Raw genomic sequence first — 20,966 nt, 5'->3', positions numbered from 1 at the left:
TCTGACTCCTAGCTCTGGGTCAGGCCAGCCCCCCGGGTTGGAGACGGCTGAACGCCTAGGAGCCAGGCTTGGGCCCTGGGTCTAGGTGACTCCTCTCACTTCTTCCTCCTTTCTCCTTCCCCGCGCGACAATCTCAGGAATCTCTCGCATCTCCTCCCTGCAGCTCCGGGTCTGTGGTTTAGTAGTCCGGGCCAGCCTGCGTCTGCGAGGGCCTGAAGGCTTCGTCCAGCCCAATCCCACTGTATACCTGGAGAGTCCGAGACCCAGTGGGAGGGAGCAGCTTGACCCGAGGAAACCCAGCCAGCGGCCCGGCCAGGGCTAGACGCAGGTCTCCTGAGTCCCAGCTTGGGCTTTTGGCTGCTGTCTCTTGATTGGTGTCCGCGTCTTTGTGATAGATGAGCTGGCTGAGCATCTGGGCAACCTCTCCCAGGCCACACCCCTGTGTCACGCTTTGGGGACCGCGGAATTCGCGCCTGCGCAGAACCTTCCAGCGGCTGCTTCGCGACCGACCCCGCCCCCTTTGCCTAGGTGACGCGTCACCGGTTGCCATGGAGACTGCGCAGTTTACCTCCCTCTTCTAAAAGAGTCCGGAGTTCTAGTTGGGGTTAGGAGGCTCCCATCCTAAGCTGGTGTAGTTGTTCTTCGAGGCGCTGAGGTAAGTACACCCTTGGCCCCACCCCATTAATCCTTAACTGCAGCCCTCAGCCCTACTCAAAGCCTTATGCCCGTTGGGATTACGTCTAATTTCGACCTAATTTAGCCCTAATTTTGATTTCTCTGGAGGCTACTCCAGAGTCTTATCCAGAGTTTTGGTTAAATTTTGAGCCCCACCCTGAGCCAAACTTGGTAGAGGCTATAGGAGAGACTGGACTAAGAAGAAATCCGGAGACTCCATGTTGCCTGAGGAGGCTGGGTGGCCTGGGGTGCTCAGCCAAGATCTGACTAGGTTCCATTCTTGTATGTTTGAAGGGCTTCAGAGATCCAAACGCCCCTAAGGGCAGGCGCTCAGATGTCTGTGTGGGGCAGATTTGAGGCTTGAGAAAGGCAGTTTTCAAAATGAAATCAGAGGTGTACAGATGAGGTGCACACCTCATAAAACAGAAATTTTAGTCTTTCTGTTGCTGCAGGCCTCTGCCTGCTGCCTTCTCATGTGTTCCCCTTCCTGTTCTCTCCTTTGCTTTGTCCTGGGAATTTTTTAGATTCTTTTATCTGCTGAATAGGCTCAATACTCGGTTCGCAGTGTACAGATATCATACTTTCTCATTTTTTATGAAAACATGTCTGGATTCATCTCTTTGGCAATGTCTACTAAAATTGAACACTACCCTATAGCACAGCAATTCTAATGAGTTATAAAAAGGCATGTATGTGTTCACTAAAAGACACGTATGGGAATCTTCATAGCATTCTCATGATAACTCCAAACTGGAAACAACCCAAATATCCATAAACAATAAAAAAAGAGAGAAAATTTGGGATATTTATACAACGCTATACTACACAGCAACGAGAATGAACAAACTACAACTATATCAACAATACGGATGAATCTTAGCAACATATGTTGAGTGAAAGAAGTCAGATACAAAAGAGTACATACTGTACGATTCCGTTTAAATTAAGTTCAAAACCAGCAGAACGATAGTGTTAAAAGTTAGGATAGTGGTGACCCTGTGGGGAGGGGTGTGGAGAATAGTGACTGGAAAGAGGCATGAGGTGCTGGTAATGCTTATTTCTTGATCTGCATGCTGGCTGCACGGATATGTTCATTCTGTGTACAGGTTATGATATATGCACTTTTTGGAATGTATATCATGGAAAAAAATTGACATTTAAAAGAGGACAAATTGCTTTCAGTTAATCTAAAAGAAGTCTGCCTTTGATCAGGACTTTGGAAACCTCAAATGGCCAAACTACTACAAGCTCCACCGAAGTTCCTGCCTTTGGAGTGGCACATCGCTAATAAGAACCAGTACCACAGAGCGGAGGCCGAAAGATCCCGGTCTGAACGCCTGGTGGCAGAAAGCCAGAGGCTTGTGGATGAAATTGAAAAGACCACAAGAAAGTCTCAAAGTGATGTGAACAAGAAACTAGGTAAGATAAGGCCCTTGGTGTACTTGTGACCATGTCTGGATGAAACTGTTCAGGTTTAGCTAGGCTGTCATTTGCACTTCATATTCAGAAGTAGCAATGTATGGTCTTTAAATATTAGAGAAAATGTGTATTCTCTAGGTTCTGTTTAATTAAGTTCACTGTGCTAAGATAGAGACATAGTAACTCAGTCTGACTTTCAGCCAGCTTATCATCTATGATTCATTCATTTATTGATTTGATACACATTTATTGAACATCTAAGAGCATCTATAGACTGAGTACGGGGGATGTCACAAGGAATGATCAGAATCTGTACTTTTTAGGGGCTCCTGGCTTGAGGAGGAAAAAAATACAAACATTAATAATTAGAATATAATCAGATAGGTGCAAAAGTAGAATTGGGAAAGACTTCCTTGGGCTGATTCTTAAAGGAAGAGTAATTTTCTCTTGACAATTCCATTCTTAAAAACAGCACTTAAAGGGCAGTGCCCTTAAATAAACAAAACAGAAATAAACATAAAATGAAACAAACAAAACTCCCAAAATGCCAAAAAGTGATAAACCCAAGGTCACAAACTCAAGTGTCTATAACGGTTGGGCAGATAACATAGGGGGTTGAATAAGACCCCCTAATATAATAGGGAATGGTGGGGAGGGTGGCAACCTGGAGGATGTGCTCCATCTAAGGAGGTAGCGGCTGCTCAATTTCAACCTGTTTTTTCCAAGAAAGACTATGGGCCTGATGTTGCCGATTGTCTGATTTTTTAAAAAGGGAATCTGGAAAGCTGAAATTTTATACATTTTTAAAATGTTGGCAACTGATTTAATGTATTTATAACATTGGTCAGGATAAACAAAAACACATGAGTGTAAAACTTGTCTAAGTGTGGCTAGTTTTTCAACCTCCAATAAACCAAAGCTTCTTCAGATCAGTAATGTTACTTAGATATTAGGCATATCTTGATGGGTTGAACTTTACCCCTGATATCAGCCTATAGGCAGGCCTGTTCTAAATAATTGTGCACATAGGTAGGTGTTAGAATAAGGATGCATTTTTTACAATGATTGTGTTTCAATAGGCATGAGAACAAAGGTTTCAAGGTCTGAAACTTAACTTCATTGATTCATTAACTGATTAAAAATATCAGCCATTTAACGTGGCATCATAAAACATCAGATATCTAGGAATTAACCTAACAAAAGATGTGCAAGAGGTCTACACTGAAAACTACAAACCATTACTCAAAGAAGTTAAAGAAAATCTAAATAAGTGCAGAGATATATCAGTTTATGGATTGGAAGACTCAATATTTTAAAGATGACAATTCTTAAATTAATCTGTAGATTCAAATCAATACCAATGAAAATCTCAGCAGGTTTTTTTTTTTTTTTTTTTTTATAAAATTGGCAAACTGCTTGTAAAATTCATATGGAAATGCAAAGGGTCAAGAATGGACATGGATATCTTGAAGAAGAACAAAGCTGGAAGACAAAATATTTTACCGTAGATTCTAAGACCCATTATAAAGCTGTAATAATTAAGACAGTGAGGTTTAGGCAAGGATAAACAGATTGACCAATGGAACATAATAGATAGTCCAGAAACAAACCCACACATGTACATTCATTTGATTTATGACAAAAATAGTACTGCAGTATAGCAGAAAAAGGGTAGGCTTTCCAATAAATTGGTCAATTGGAAAAAATTATATTCTGACCCCTAACACCTACTTCATTCTGTATATTTTATACACACACACACACACACACACACACACACACACACACACAGAGAGAGGGTGCCAAAAAAACTATACATATTTTAAGAAAGGAAAAAACTGTATTAAAATTGTAATACTCAATATATACCTATAACAAAAGATGAATACAAGTCATGTGTATACATTTTTTGGCACCCCCGGCGTATATATATAAAATTAAACCTACATGGAGTGCATATCTAAATGGGAAAGGTGAAACAATAAAACTTTTGATGAATAACATCTTCATGACTTGAAGAAGGCAAAGATTACTTATTCTTAAGCAGGACACAAAGTAACCAATCATAAAAGAAAAAATAATAAATTAGACTATATTAAAATGAAGAATCTTGTTTCTCAAAAGACTTCATTAAGAGACTGAAAAGGCAACCCACAGAGTATATTCATATTATATATATTCCTATTATATGTATACAAAATATTCATCATATACATAACTGACAAAGGATTTATATCCAGATCATGTGTAAGAACTTTTAAAAATAGGGACAAAAAACGCAGACAACTCAATAGAAAAATGGGCAATAAACTTAACAGACACCTTACAAGTGAGGAAATCTAAACAGTTAATGAGCATATGAAGAGGTACTTTAATTTCATTAGTCATCAGGGATATACAAATTAAAATCACAGTTCAGATGCCATTACACACTCACCAGAATAGCTAAAATGAAAAAGAAGGAGGAGAAGGAGGAGGGAGAGGGGGAGGAGTCTTTAAATAAGAGGGGGAGAAAATAAAGAAAAAGAAAAATAACAAGTATCAGAGAAGATGTGGAGCAACCAGAACTCTTGTATCCTACTGGAGGAAATGTAAATTGGAAAATTTATGCTGTGAACATTGGAAGTGTAACCATTCTGGAAAGCTTTGGCAGTATCTACTGAAGCTGAACATATGCGTACAGTTTGACCTAAATGTTCCACTTTTAGGTATATACCCAATAAGATTCTTACATTTGTTTACCAAAGATATATGCTGCAAAGCAGTTCTTTTTGTAATAGCACCAAACTAGAAACTATCCGTGTGCTCATCAACAATAGTGGTTGGACAAATCTCAAGGAGGTTGAGAGCTGAATAAAAACACATTTGAACTGGCGAATTGCAGATTATCGGTGACGTTTTAGATAGCAGGTCCAGTAGGGTAGTGGAGGATGCAAGGTGAGGGTGGAAGTCAATTACAAAGTGTGAGCGGGGAGACTTCAGTTTACACAGTGGATGGAACACGTGTATTTATCTTCCATTCCTTTCAAAATTCCAACAAAGTAATAGTAAAGCATTAATGAAAGTATACCTCAAGGATGTGAGAGAGAGAGACAGAGAGACAGGGAGAGAGAGCAAGAAGGGGTAGCAATATTAGACAAATGACAAAGACAAGATTTTGGAAACTAGAAAGCAAAAGGTCAAGGGGTAACACACTTACGGACTGCAAAAAGCCTGCGTAGGTAGAGGACAGTAAGAAGCTAGACAATTCACGTTACAAATTCATGCTGCAGAAACCTTGAATTGCTTAAAATTGGAAGCATCCTATCACCTCGGAAGCTTGGAGGTTCAGGATAGAGCTGGAAACAAGATAGGTTGAAAGTCTTTATAAAGAGCCACTAACCCCAATCTGTCTCTCCCTCCCCCAAGAGAAGGCTAAAGGCTAAAGAATTCAATGAAAGTCTACTCACTGAACAGTAACTCTTCAAGTTCCAGGTTCCCAGGATGCTGGTCACCAGGCTTATACCCTCAGAAAGGAAATTGGAAGATTTCTCTATGGAGAAAGTAACTCGTTGAAAGGAACGATCTACAGATAATAACATTTGGGGATTCTCCAATGAAATGCCTGGGCCCTGCCTGATCTCTCTAGACAGTAAAGCATTCTGGTTGACAATCCCTGTCCCAGCAGACAGAGCTTCCAGTTAGCATCATAACATTTTATTCTTAAATGTACTCAGATGAAATCACCGAACATTTGAGGAAAGCCTGTTACAAGAAAGATACCAAAACAAAGAAACAAACACACACACACAGAAACTCAAGAAACAGCCAGTGCACAGAGCAAAAGAGAAAAATACATTATAAGATCCTCGGAGAAGATATATCCATGGAACAAGAGGAGGAGTTTTAAAAAAGAACATTCAGAGAACAAGAAAGTGTTCTTGGAAATTAAAAATATGAGAGCAGAACATTTTTAAAAATCAGAAGAAGAGTTGAAAGATAAAGTTGAAGAATCTCCAGGAATTAAAAGAGAGAGAGAGAGAGAGAGAGAGAGAGAGGAGAGAGAGGTAACAGGAGAGAAATGGTAAGAAAATTAGAGGATCCATTTGGGAGGCTGCATATCTAACAGGAGTTCCAGAAAGAGCACAGAGAAAATGGAGGAGAGGAAATCATCCATGAGAGAATACAAGAAAATTGCCTAGAAGGAAAGGATCTAGGTTTTCAGATTAAAAGGGCATGCCTAGTGTCTGGCATAAAAATTAAATAATATTGATGCCAGTATGAAATTTTAGGATACTAGGAAAATAGGGAAGAAATTCCTAAAAGCTTTTTAGGTCACAGATTATACAAAGAATCGGGAATCAGAATGGCATCAGTCCTCTCAACAGAAATGCTGGGAACAAGAAGGAAATGAAACAATGCCATCAAAGTTCTAAATGAAAATTATTTATAACCTATAAATCTATACACAGTCAAATATAACTGAATGATGAGGGCAGAATAAAGGCATTTACAGACTTGCAAGGCATTTTATCTCACATGCATCCATCTCTTAGGAGGTTCCTGAAGGATGTGCTTCAGCACATTGAAGGAGTAAACCGAGAAAGAGGAGGAAAGGAAATCCAGGAAACAGAATCAATAGACTACTTGATGGGTTTGAATATATTGAGAGGATATTTATACTCTAGCCCCATTTATATGTGGGAGATACATTCTAAGAAAACCAGTAGATGCCTGAAACTGTGGATAGTACCAAACCCTATGCAAAAACATACTATGTTTTTTCCTAAACATGCATACCTTTTCACTTAAAGAAAGCATATATGGCTTCTCTTTGGCGTATCTGAATGGCCAGCACCACTACTTTTAGGTCCATTATTGCCATTGTTAAGTAAAATAAGGATTACTTGAACACAAGTACTAGTATACCATGACATTGGATCTGAGAACCCAGACGGCTACTAAGTGATAACCAAGATGGCTTCTCAGTGACTAACCATCAGGTAGTGTATATAGTATGGATATGCTGTACAAAGGAATGACTCATGTCCCAGGTGGGATGCAGCAGGATAGTACAAGATTCCATCATGCTACTCAGAACTGTGCGTAATTTAAAACCTATGAGTTGTTTATTTCTGGAATTTTCCATTTAATATTTTCGGACTGCAGTTGACTGCGGGTAACTGAAACTGTGGAAAGTGAAACTGCTGATAAAGGAGCACTACTGCAGTTCTATCAGAAAGTATGAAGAAAAATTAGTAATATGTAGAAAGTAAAGCAAAAATACAATTATTAATCCCTCCAAAAACAAAAAGTTGTACAATAAATTTATCATAGTATACTGCATGGTTCAGGCATTGAAGACAACAAGTGTAGAATGATCTTTGGATTAATTTGGTGTTGAATGTAAGAAGAACTATACCTTCCTCCCTCCCTTCTTGTTAATAAATGTTTATAAAGATGAAAAGATGGCCAAGTGGCACAGCTCTAAGAAACGAAGAACATATCTCAGGTATTTAGCAACAGTCTTCAGGTTTCTAATGCAAAAGTTGGCTGAAGTGGGAGTAGATTAACCCTGGTGTATCTTCTCTCTGTGCTTCAGAACAGAGACTTGAGGAAGTCAGGTTCTGGAAGAAGGAGTTAGATGACAAACTTGAGCAGCTCGTGTATGTGACTGAAGATCTACTCACATATCAGACCAGATTGGAGAAAGCCATGGAGAGCTTGAAAGAGCCCTTGCACATCACGCAGACGTGTCTGGAATATAGGTAGGAGGGAAGTTTCCTCCAATGAATCATCTGTTGTGAGAAATGAAATGCTGGGTGGTAGAAGCTGCCTGTGCTCGGTGGTCGGCTAGATGGGGCAAATGAGCATGTGCTCCTTTAGAGCCTGAAATTATCTCAGCATGAGGGTGCTGCTGGGCAGTGCAAGGAGCACAGGACTGGGTTTATGTCTAAACTCTGCTCTTGACTAATTAACTTAAATACAAGTTAGGACTAGGTTTGGCTGTGGGTCATCAGAAAACCGCAAAATAACACTGCACTTAAATAAGACAGTTTCTTCCTCTCTCACATTTAAGGAATCTGGAGCTAGTTCAAGGTTGGCATGGCGTGCCACAGTGTCAGGGTCGCAGGCCTTTTCTATCTTGTTGCTCCACAAGGTCACCTTGTGATTCAAGATGGCAGCTAGAGCTCCAGCCATTATGTCTACGTTCCAGCAAACAGGAATAATAAGGGTTTGGCATTCCCCATTTCTACTTGTATCCTATTGACCAGAACTTAGTCACATGGCCACACCAATAGAAACCTGGGAAATAAATGGTAACCTTTATTTTGGGCGGGCAGAGCAGATACTACAGTTACTAGAGGACGAGAAGTCTGCTCCAATACACAGAGGCATACGGAGCACTTTGTCCAATTGCACTGTGCAAACATACACTTTATTATAATTTCTTTCCTCAAATTCCTTGGAGTAGGATGATTCTCTCTTCTCTGGGGTCATGCTGATGATTTCCAGACCTGTTCCCTGTTGCAGTCCTCACTGGTGTGCCCTAACAGGTCTTCTTGCTACCAGCGTAGCCCCTCCAATCCAGTCCATCATCCACACTGGCTGTTGAGTGAACTTTTCCCAATGCACATTTTTAAAACTCATTTAAATTACAAACCCATACCCCAACGCCTTCAAGATGCAGTTCAGACTTCTTAGCCTGGTAAACAAGGCTCATCACGATGGGAGCCCCAGTGACCTCTCCGGGCCCGTACCTCATCACCAACAGTGGGAGGTGCTTAGGTGTGCTGAGCTCCTTACATTTCCCCAAATCCACCATGGCTCTGGCCACACTGTTCCCTCTTCCTGCAAAGTCCTGTTCCTTCAATGTGCTTAGCCAGGACCCTCTGCAGCAACCAGGCATCAATCTCCCAGGCAGCCAGATTTCGAGAGTGTGGGGAGCAAAGGGAAATAGAGGTGATCCAAGAGCCCAACATCCAATTAGCTGAAGTCTACTACACCTAAGGATGGTTCGAATGTAGATGTTGCTAAATCGATCGAGGACATGCTGCTATGTGCCAGCTTTGGTGCTGCCTGCTTTTATATCTCATCAGTTCCTTGCCACGGCCCTATGAAATACTAATTATTATCCCTATTTCACAGAAGAGGAAAGCAAGGCACAGAAAAATTATACAATGTGCCTAAGGCCACACAGCTGGTGAGTGGTGGAGCCTTCCTCCCAGGCATTGTCACGCAGAGTAGAAAAGAACAAAATATCAGGCAGTGACTGGTCAATTTGGGGAGTAACAGCACAGTGGTTAAAAGCATGTGGGATACCCAGTTCTGTGACATTGGGCTAAACTTCTCTGAAACTCAGTTTCCTCACCTGTACTTGTAAAGGGCTAATGAAGTGAGAGCCTTCGTATGAAAAGCTCGGTACAATGCCCGTCACCGCGTAAGAGCTCAGTAGTGGGGGTGATATTAATGTTGGCATTAAGATTAGTATCATTATTATAAAGCATCTTTCTGGATTCAAATCCTTGTCAAAAAAAAAATGGAACTAGGATCAAGGAAGGAAACCTATGTCTTTGAAATTTTAAGCCTAAAGAAATGTTTCCAGTAAATAGGTAAGAAGGAAAAGGCCTCAGAACTGATGGCCAAATTAAGGGGGAAATGTCTACCTGGCATTTTTCATTTCAGACCAAGTGACCAGTCACCGATCCATTTTTCTTTATTGCGTTTTGGATTCTTTCAGGCTCAAAGACACCAATTAGCGTACAGCCCCGGCCACGTCATCCAGACGGATTGGGTGCTACTCAAACTAGTTGTCCAGATGGCTTCAAATGTTCAGATGTTAGCAAATATTGAGTTGCCTCCCTCTGCCCGTTGGATTGACCTGCTGCCTCTCTCTGGTCAGGGAGAAGCGAGTAGGCATTGACCTGGTGCATGATGAAGTGGAGCAGGAGCTGATCAAGGAGGCTGAGATCATCCGGGGGGTGATGGCCCTGCTGACCCGCAGCCTGGAGGAGACGACCGAGCAGATCAGGTCTTGCTGTGCGGGCCCACCCTCCGTGTCTCCACTGAGCATATCTAGAAAAGGCAGAGCCCACAAAGCCTGGGCTCCATGGCACGGAAAGAATGGGGTTTAATACTCCTACGAGCGCTTTCCATGCCCGGAGGTGGCCTGGGAACACTCAGCCTGAGGCCTGGACAGCCTCCCATACAGGACAGTCGCCCTCTGGTGGTGGGTGGCGATGTCCGGATTCCACCCGTGATTATAAACCGGAGGGCGCGGGAGCGGTTCTTTTTTTTTTTTTTGCCAGGGCTGATCTCATAGAGTATGCCACAGTGGTGACATCAGAAAATGTCACAGTTGGAGGAAGGATATTGAAGTCCAGGCTTGGTTACTTTAGTTTGTCACCAAGCATCTAATGGTGTATATATACCAGGGGGGAGGTAGGAGATGGTGATGGGAGATGGGGAGGGAGTGCCGCCGTCCTGTACTGGATCTAGCTTTAGCTTCCTTTTCCAGGGTCTCCGGAGAGACTGTAGGTGCCACCTGGGCATTCCAGAGGGAGACACCTTTCCCTTCTCCCTTCAGGCTGAACCGCTCTGCAAAGTACAATCTTGAAAAGGACCTGAAGGACAAGTTTGTGGCCCTGACCATTGATGACATCTGTGTCTCACTCAATAACAACTCACCAAACATCAGATATTCTGAGAACGTCGTGAGGGTTGAACCAAAGTGAGTGGTGGCCTGGCCATGCTGTCCTCCCTGCTGTGTAATGTCACAGTGCTTCTCAGCCAGGCAGGCAGGACCTAGCATGTCATCCGGACAGTAGGCTGGAGCTAGGAGGAGGCAGGCTTGGGACAGTGGCAGGTGCTGAGTGGTGACCACTCTGAGAAAGGGCCAGAGGTTCCAGGTTAGGCCCCACTTTAAGAATGTCTGATATAAAAATCTTTAAACATTTAAAATGTATTCTTTTACCTATTTGTGTTCTTAATAAGGAAAAGAATCTAAAAATGTATAAAGGACAAGTTAATAATTTCCCTCTATCTACCCCTTTACATTATTACCCCTTGAAATAGCCAGTGTTATTTGTATGTTCATACAAACGTAGGTATACACTCACACACACACACAAATTTTGTTTTGTTGACAAAAATGGGGTTATACTATGTAGCTTTTCTGCAATATCTAACTTATATTTTCAATTAACATTACATCACAGACCTAACTCATTCTAACTTTTAAGCCTTCTTTTTTGAGGTAAAACATACATATAGAAAAATACACAAATAGTAATAAGCTTACAGTTTAATGAATTATCATTGTATTAGTTATCTTTTGCTGTATAACAAATTATCCCCAAACTTAGCTTCAAATGATAAACATGTATTGTCTCATAGTTTCTGTGGGTCAGAAACCCAGGCACTGCTTAACTAGTGCCCCCGGCTCACGTCTCAGGAGGCCGTAGTCAAGCTGTCTCCTGGGCTGTGATCTTATCTGAAGGCTCGACTGGGTAGGGGTGGTGATCCACTTCCAGATCCATGGAGTTATGGCAGGCCCTGCCATGTGAGACTTTCCCTGGGGCTGTCTCAGGACATGGCAGCTGGCCTCCCCCACAGTGAGTGAGCCAAGAGGAAGCAGGAGGGGCAGTGCTTCCAAAACTAAGGCTACAATCTCCTTTTAAACTAATCACAGACATGACATCTCATCACTTTTATTAGTGAGAAATGGGTCCATGAGTTCATCCTACGACTCAAGGGGGAGGCTTACACAAATGTGTGAATATCAGGAGGCAGGGGTCATTGAGGGCCATCTAATTAGGTGACACTAATCACAGTGACCAGTCCCTGTGGAACTACCAACCTGGTCAAGAAATGAAACATTTCCACCACCACAGAAACCCCCACCCTGTTCTATCTTGATCAATTTTCTGCCTTTCCTTTCCAAAGGTAACCACATTCCTGACTTCTAATAGATTTGTTTTGCCTGCTTTTATGCTTGTTAAGTAGCATCATATACTATCTATTTTGTGCGTGTATCAGTGTTTTTCCAATCAACATTGAGATTGATCAGTGTTGTTACATAAAACAGTTCCTTGTTAAACTAGCAATTTATTCACTTACTGGTTTATATCAATATGGACTCAGTGTTTCCCATCTTATTCATTGTGTTATAATCTGTTACTACCATTACTTATTTTGATGCTCAAATTGTTCTTATCTGTGTGATCTTGAATAAGTTACTCCATCTTTCTGAGCCTCGGCTTTCCTCATCTGTAAAATGGGGGTTATAAAAGTTAGCTCGTTAGGCCATTGTGTGGATTAAATGAGATAACATCTGTATAGTGTTAGTCGAGTGCCTGGCACAAAGCAGGTTTCCCCAAAGTGACAGCTGTTGCCACTGACAGACCACTGTTCGCTCTGCCTGGAAGTGGGGAAACGTTCTAGGTGCTTCTGGTGGTGGAGGTAGGCTTAGGTTCCAGTGGACTTCCAGGAGCTTGTCCCCTCCCCACACCCCCTCCCCAGTCCAAATATGCTGTGAACGAAGGCCTGGGTTCTGTTTCAGCTCTGTGAGTCTGGAAGATTGGTTAGACTTCTCCAACACCAACGTGGAGAAGGCTGACAAGCAGAGGAACAACTCCCTGATGCTGAAGGCCCTGGTAGACCGAGTCCTGTCCCAGACGTCCAACGACCTGCGCAGGCAATGCCACGTGGTGGACACAGCATTCGAGAATGGGCTGAAGGAGACCAAGGATGCCAGGGACAAGCTGGCCCTTCATCTGTCCAAGGTGAGCTCCCTGCAGGGCCCATGGAAGCACACACTCAGGTTTCACCATGGAAACCTGGAACATCCTCAGGGCCAGGCCGCTGGTCTTCTGCACTTGTGGTCTTGGGAGTAAGGGTCATTGACATCGCTCCATCTTAGCAGCAGGCTTTGGGTTTTGGGGGCCTAGAGTGGGACTTGGTCCTACTCTGGGCCTCCGTGGTCACTCATTGTTGCAAAGCACAAGCCATCTCCTTGCTCTGGGCCTCAGTGTCTCCTGTGAAATATGGAGATGTACTATATGGTCTCAGATCTTATTTATGATTCCGAAGTTCCATGAGTTGAATGCAACCAGTTTCTCTAAACCCAGCTGTGACTTCGGGATGCTGGCTGGTAGTCTCTCCTGTTTACCAGTGGTGTGCCGGTAAACTGGCTCTCAGGAAAAAAAGGCCCTGTTTTGTAGAACTTGCAGATTTTCGAGGAACACGTGTAAATACTCCCACCATGGTTGATGTCAAACTACCCATTTAACAATGGTCTGGCAAAGTTTCTGAATATTTAACTACGAGAGCCCACACGAGCCTGCTGCAGTACACTTCCCTCCCCTGCAGAGACCCCCGGATCCTGAGTGTATATGACCATGCCACAGGCAAAACTCAGTGACGCTGAGAAGTCGAGTCTAGTAGAACAAGTGTGGGATTTGGACTGAAGATAATGTGGACCCCAATCCGGGCTAGTGACAGACAAGCTGAGTGCCTCACGCAGATCCCTCAAGCTCTCTGAGCCTCGTGTCTCACCTGTAACATGGGAACAGTAACCCAACCTTTGCATTTTAGTGATGGTGAAAGTGAAACGTGGGTGACAAGGTGCATCGCTGTCAGCCTGGGACTAGAGCCCAGGCCTGCTCGGCTCCCAAAGCCTGGCCCTCCTGCTGCATTCATACCCTGCCCTCCTGAAACTCAGCATCTAGTTGTCAGACCAGATTTATTTATGCAAAGAGCAGGACAAGCTAGAATGTAATCAAAGGTCATTGTGGGATAGTATTTCCTGTCAAAATCGATTGCAAATTTTGATCTGTGAATGCTGATCTGTAATGAGATTTTATATGTTTCATCTTTGAAAATGTGTTTTAATTGAGATAGGTACTGCCAAGAACTGATAGCAATCTACTATATATGATAATTGAACATATTTATCTCTTGGAAGGCATTTATAGAATTCTATTAGATTCTTCTCCTGATATTGGCTTTTCAACATGTCGTTGCATTTCAGATTAATCACTTCCAGTTGCAGCATATGTAGAAGCTCTTCAATTGTGCACTTAAGTGGATTTTGAAATATGAAAATTTCCTTTGCACTTGCTTTGATATAAACAAACAAACAAACAAACAAACAAACAAACAAAAACACCCACTGCTGGAACTTGGGAAATATATCTGCTACTACAAATCTGTGTGGGAGTGGAGGTCTTACTTCTTGTTTTAACTTTTGACAGCACAGGAAGTGTATAAAGCAGCTTGATATTATTTGTAATTCAAACTATGTTAGTTGTTGAAATGACTTGACTGCTTTGCTTTTAAGTGCTGTCTTACCTTGTGAATTTAGGTTGGATTCATTAAGAAATAGTATTCACTCTGCAGCAGAAGTTAACTTCCAAAGCCATTCGGTGTTTGATAATAGTGGTTGAGGGTGGTAGTTCTTGTTCAGAAAAATTTCGGTCTTGGCTATGAGCTAAAAATAAATCACAAGAAAGTGTTGCCACTGCTAAACCATTGAATTGCTGAGTACTAGGCAAGTCAGGATATTCATCTTCTATTTCTGACAAAAATTCACAGAATTGACGATTGTCAAATCCACGAGAGCTAATGAAGTTCACTGTTGATGCTATTGATTCAATAACACATGATCCAAATATTTTCTGCAAAGTAGTTTCTGATGAAAAATGCTATGAATAACCAGAGGCTTTAAATAGCTTACATTTCCACAAGCTCTGTAAATATGTTCAACCAAGCCTTTTTCTGCTCCACATATATTTATACCATCATCAGCTGTAACACTTAGCAGATTCCACTTCAGGTTGTATTGAATTAGTGTTTTCTCAACTTTTTGAAAATATCCTCACCTGTAGTTATTTCATGGAACCATTCATAGAGGCTGATGCTTTAGTCACTTCAAATGCAGCACTGACTCATTGAATAAACAACTGAGCAGCATCAGAACACCTGCCAAATCATGAAGAGCAAGAGAAAAGCATCCAAAATCGTGTGCCTTGTTTTTTTAACTGACTATTGATGCTGTTCCCAATGTCCTTAATTCATCAAGCAACTATTCTTGCAGAAAGACTAATAGTCTTAAACAAATTTATATTCTCTGGACACACTTCCTCAGCTGCTGCAATCAAACATGATTTAATTAACTCACCATTGGCTTTCCTTGCTTGGATAACAAATGAGCCACTTGGAACCTTACTTTGATAATAGCCTTATTTTCATTTTTGTGAAGAAAATCTGCAGTGATGAGATATTCTGTTTTCCATTTACAATTTTTCTGATCATTGTTCTCCTGTGAGTTGGGAATATTGTGATGTATGGTTGACATCTGGTAATGACGTATGCTGTATTCTTCCAGCACAGCTGTACGGTCATTGCATAATAAACACAATGCTTTGCCATCTAATTAACAAAATCTATACTTTACTCCACCTTAAAAGTGCCATACACGAAGCTTGCTTTTTTTGTTTCAGCATGATGAATATGTACTGGTCATAAAAAAATAAAGTAAGCTGTCACTGTGTGGTGATACACGTAGCAGTTGGAAAGCTGTCAAGTTATAACTGTGTCATTGGGATTTGTAATACTCTGGACAGCAACACAAAGCAATGAGAGTATAGCATACACAGACTGTTGCAACTTCTTAACTCTGCTGCTGTAGAGTTAAAAGTAGCCATATATAAATGAACAAGCATGGCTGTGTTCCAATAAAACTTTATTTATGGACACTAAAATTTGAATTTTATGTAATTTTCACATGACACGAAATAGTCTTTTTCTTTTGATTTTTTTCAACTACTTAAAAATATAAAAAGAATAGAAAGACAAGCCACAGACTGGGGGAAAATATTTCAAAAACACATATCTGATAAAAGATTGCTATCCAAAATACACAAAAAACTCTTAAAACTCAATCATAAGAAAACAAACAGCCCAATGAAAAAATAGGCATACTTCCTGCTCAGTTTTGCTGTAAATTTAAAACTGCTTTAAAAAATAAAGTCTATTAATTTAAAAAACATTCTTATTTCAGTTTGTACAAAAACAGGTGGCAGACTGGATTTGGCCCATAGGCCATAGTTTGTTGATTTTTGATCTAGCCCGTAGTACTAGTAGTTTTGTTTTAAGGAATCTGTGTATTTTGGATATTTTAAGTATTTGTAGAATTTAAGAGGATTTGGCCTGTTGTTTTAAAAATTATAACACAATATGTAATTAAATAATTTAGTCTTATGATTTTAGTTGAAATTTTAAGTTTGAAGACATGGTTATAATATGTTAAAATATTTAAGAGAATTTAAGATTAGTCATTTTTTACTAGTTTACTAGATTGATGAGATCTTTTAAGAACTTCAGAAGGCCTTGTTTGTTAAGACAACTCAAGTGTTTTTACAAAGTATTATATCAAATTTATAAATGCTACATATTTGTTATATGTCAAATTTATAAATCCTGCTTTAAATAAAGGATTTTATTTAAAGGATTTTAATTAAGCTTGAAATGGGAGCAACTATCAATCAAAATCAATTTAAAGTTATTGTTAACATTGGCTAAATTTTAAAATAGTATAATATCTGTGAACTGAACTTAAGAAAAGCTTAAGAAATGTTAAGAAAAGGCTTAGGGAAACCAAATGCAATGGGTGGACCTCATTTGGATTCTTATTTGACAAATAAACTCCTACAAAAAAATATACGACAATCAGGGGAATCTGAACACTAGGTATTAGATAATATTAAAGAATCATTCCTTTGTGGATGTGTGTGTGAGAGAGACAGACACACACACAAAGGTATTGCAGTTAGATTAAAAGACAATAAGAGTCCTCATATCTTAGAAATATATACTCAAGTATTTAAGACTGAAGTGATGTAATATCCGGGATTTGCTTTAAAATAATTAAGCTTATGGGGAGGGGTGGAGAGAGGGGGTTATAGATGAAATAAGATTGTCCATGTATCGATCATTGCTTAAATTGATGATGGGTATTTGAGGTTCATTACTAGCTAGTTTTGTGTATGTTTGGAATTTTCCATGATGTAGTTGTTGTTTTTTTAAAGCTTAAGGAAGAAATAAAATTTTAAACTAGTTAAATATTAATCTAAAAACCCAAGTAACTTTTTCCCCCCTTCTTCCGCCCACTTCCCCCACTCCAGTTGAAGCTGTTGTTTCTCAGTCTAGTTGTGTAGGACACAGCTCCCTGGCCCATGCTGTATGATGAGCCTTGCGCTCCCCCTGGCTGAGGCAGTCCATTGTCAGTCATCGGTCAGCCACTCAGGGCAGCTCTCGCTGGCCACTGGCAGCTCACAATGGCACATGGTGGTACATGGTAGACCACGGCAGCACACAGCAGCTTGGGGCAGCCCATGGCAGCCCAGCTCCAGGGAGAGCTATTGTTCACAATCTTAGCTGTAGAGGGCGCAGCTCACTGCCCATGTGGGAATTGAACCTGCAATCTCCGCGTTAGGAGCACCGTGCCCCAACCACCTGAGCCACTCGTCTGGTCCCCAAGTGACTGTTAAGTAATCTTTTTTGTGCACAAAGCCATCTTCAAAGAAACCAACGAAACTTAGATTGAATTGCTCACACTTTTTCCAGGTTTCTAAGGGGCAGAACTGGTGCTAGTAAGTAGATTGATAAGGAAATAGGGAGCTTTCTGCTCATGATACAAAGGTAAATGGACAGCCTCCAGCCTTCGCTGAGGGCATTCTCCAGGGGATTCACATTATTTAGGAAGGAGATGAAGCAACAATGACCAGTCATGTCCATTCCATCTGTGAGGTTTGGAGGTTGGGTTGCCTTGCGCACCAGCAATCACTGCCCTAGGGAAGACAGATCAGACTCATTGTGGGGCCCTGCTTGGGGAGAAGTCTGAGGTCCCCTCTTCCTAACTTACACCATCATAAGAGACCTCTGCAGAGTGTCTGCTGTTGAGTTTTGAGGAGCCCAACCTGGTCTCACCTACTCTAATCCTGTTTGTAAGGTCATGGAAGAGATTGCTTCCCAGGAGAAGAATGTTGCAGTTCTTGAAAAAGCCATCCTTGACCAAGAAGGTCCTGCCAAGGTGGCTCATACACGCCTGGAGACCAGGACATGTCGGCCTAACGTGGAGCTGTGTCGTGATGTGCCACAGTATCGGCTGATCAAGGAGGTTCATGAGATCACCCAGAACATTGCAAGGTAGGCTGGCAGCCGGTCGGTGGAGTGCCCCTGGGGGTCCATTTAAACCTGGACTGTGAACAGGCCGAGGCAGTGCCATGGTGGGTGAAGCCTGGCAGGAGCATATTTGCATCTGTAATGTTTGAGGGGTTCCTTTCTACACATAGAGAACGGTCAAGGATTTCCTTTCTAACACCAGCCAATTGCTGCCGTGCAGGAAATAGAGCCCCATGTTTAAATGTTTCTAAAGAAGTCCAAGTCCAGATGTTTAGGTAAAATGTAGTTTTAAATGTTGGCAGTTCATGTTGTCTTGTGAATCTGGCCTGTGGCCACCAATTTGAAATCTCTGTCTTAAGGAGAAGCGAGGGAGAAGTACATATCAATTTGGCTTCGGTACTGAGCACATGAATACTTTTTTCCCCCCCTAAACAAGCGATGCAGAGTGATAAATGATTCCCTTATGTTCTTCCTCTTCTCCTAGATTGAAGGAAACATTGGCCCAAGCTCAGGTGGAGCTGAAAGGGCTGAATCGCAGACAACTGGCGCTGCAGGAGGAGATCCAGGTCAAAGAGAACACCATCTACATCGATGAGGTGTTGTGTATGAACATGAGGAAGTCCATCCTGCTGCGGGAAGGGGATGAGCATGGGCAGTGGGCCGGGGGTCTCCGCCCCGACGCCATCTGCTAAAAGTGGGGATCATTCAGATTCTCATTAAACAGTGTCATAAAACAGTAAGTAGTACAGAAGAACTCTCATTGCAGGACGGTGGCACTTCTAGTCAGCCCGCCACAACCTCTTGGCCAGGTTTCCAACCTGCTCAGGAGCTGAGGTTTGCGTGCAAGCCTCTGTGCTGCTGGTGCTGCTGCTGGGGTGGTGTTTTGACAGTGACATTCCATGTATTAGCACAGGCCATTCCCATAATATTGCAGGACTTGGGGCTTTGGGGGAGGCGTCCAAGACATTTTAGTTCAGATTCATTTGAGTTCAGTAGTTGGGCTGGACCCCTGATTCCACAAGAGGGGGATGCACACATTTCTCTTGCTTCTCCGGATTCCTTTTCCCCTGAAAACATTGTGACTGCTGACTTAAATCCAGACTGGCCCATAGGAAGCCTCTTCAAGTCTTCCAGAGCATAGGTGAGAGGGGAGCAGCCGCTGGTCAGGAGGCCTCTTCCGCCTTCCCCAACACCTGTAGGTGTCTCTCTCGGCCTTGAAGAGGCTTTCCTCTGGGAGAAACAATGAAAACAGGATAGGGCCAAACAGCCCGCCAGCTCTTAGAAAGTCAGTCTACTGGTGGGGCTTGAGGGGTAGGTGGGCCAGGTTGCTGTTGTCTGGAGTCATGGGGGCCAGAGGGAGGACATCACTGCTTCACAAGCTGGAGGAAGGCCAAAGGGAACCAGGGGAACTGCATGTCAGCGGTAGGGTGGGCAGCTCTGCCAGGAGGAGCTCTAACTCTGGGAAGGTTAGAGGTGGAAGCAAGTGTTCAGTAAATACAAGCCATTTTTAATAGTCCCCACACCCATACCCGCATGATTTATACACGGTGGTACTCATGGCATAGGCTCAGTTTCATATAATTGTTTTCTTCCTTAGTCATACACTGCAAGTAGCTTTCCATGTTGCTATATCATCTTTATAATTACTTTAATGGTTACATATCTCTTTAAAAGTTTTCACCAAGACTATTTCCATATGCCCACTTTTCTTTTTTTTCCAAAGTGAGCTCTGCTTGTAGCTGGTTGCCTTCTGCTGAGGCATAACAGCTCAAGAATACATCTAGTGACTGTCAAAGAAAGACCTTTGCTGTGGGAAACTGCTCATTCATTCATTCATTCATTCTGCTAACGTTGAAGGAGCATCTTCCAAGTACGGGGCTCACCATCTCAGTGCCTTCCAGATACAGAGCTGCTTGCACGCTCTGCACCAACATTTGGTTTCCTAATGCTTATTGCACTTCCAATGGGGCTTGGGCAGACCACTGGTGGCTTGGGGTCAGGAGGCCTGGATTCTAGTTCTGACGATGCCAGGAAAGTCCTTCCCCCTCTTAAGGTAAAGTGAGAGAATTGGCCTACATGGCCCAGAGCCCTTCCTATCTTTGACGTTCACTGTGTTGTATCTCGATGCACAAAGGTACAAAGACAGTGCAGGATTTGGGCCTGGCTCCCAAGCCGTTTACAGTCAAAGTGTTCCTTGGTCCGGAGATTCTTTGCTGTCAGCAAGGGTTTTCCTCACCTGGGTTGGAGAAACCCTCTTTAAGGCCAAGAGCATCAGCTGCATGCCGATCTGTGCCATGACCTGCCCCTCAGGTACCGAGCATCACCTCCCACGTGCTGAGCAGATAGTAGCCCTCCGCATGTCCTCTCTGCCCTTGGGAAGTGCTATTATTTCTCCGTTTACACAGAGGCGCTAACACTCAGGAGGTTAAGTACCCACAGGCACAGAGCAAGTAAGCAGCAGGACTTAAACCCAGGCAGCTGGCTCGGAAGCCCAAATGTGTTGGGTCTGGGGAATGTGGCCGCTGCCATGTTGATTCACTGTCATTTCATCCTCACAACAGCTCTAGCACCTCATCCCAGCATATTTGTGTCTCAGGGACCTGCGTGATGTGTTGTTCAGCTTTTCCCATTTTACAAATAGCAGAAACAAGGGCTGACACAGGATAAAGCCCTCATTCAGGGTGTGGGGACAGAGCCCCAGAGAGCAG

General features: G+C 42.4%; 1 protein-coding gene across 2 annotated transcripts; it reads left to right on the top strand.

The window, feature by feature from the left end:
- The first annotated feature begins 521 nt into the window (after window positions 1-521).
- Window positions 522-18,994, top strand: TEKT1 (tektin 1). Of its 2 annotated transcripts, none has more exons than XM_019743786.2 (8): window positions 522-655; window positions 1,888-2,094; window positions 7,676-7,841; window positions 9,977-10,105; window positions 10,661-10,804; window positions 12,635-12,857; window positions 18,086-18,282; window positions 18,743-18,994. In XM_019743786.2, exons 2-8 carry the CDS (start codon window positions 1,905-1,907, stop codon window positions 18,948-18,950), a joined length of 1,257 nt encoding a protein of 418 aa, XP_019599345.2. In that variant the 5' UTR covers window positions 522-655; window positions 1,888-1,904; the 3' UTR covers window positions 18,951-18,994. The 2 variants fall into 2 exon arrangements, with proteins under 2 accessions (XP_019599345.2, XP_074176163.1); XM_074320062.1 differs by having other exon boundaries at window positions 10,592-10,804.
- The last annotated feature ends 1,972 nt before the right edge of the window (window positions 18,995-20,966 follow it).

The sequence above is a fragment of the Rhinolophus sinicus genome, linkage group LG15 (assembly GCF_036562045.2).
Source record: "Rhinolophus sinicus isolate RSC01 linkage group LG15, ASM3656204v1, whole genome shotgun sequence".
Taxonomy (NCBI): Eukaryota; Metazoa; Chordata; class Mammalia; order Chiroptera; family Rhinolophidae; genus Rhinolophus; species Rhinolophus sinicus.
The sequence above is the reverse complement of the archived record's forward strand: the minus strand, read 5'-3'. Positions and strand labels throughout refer to the sequence as shown.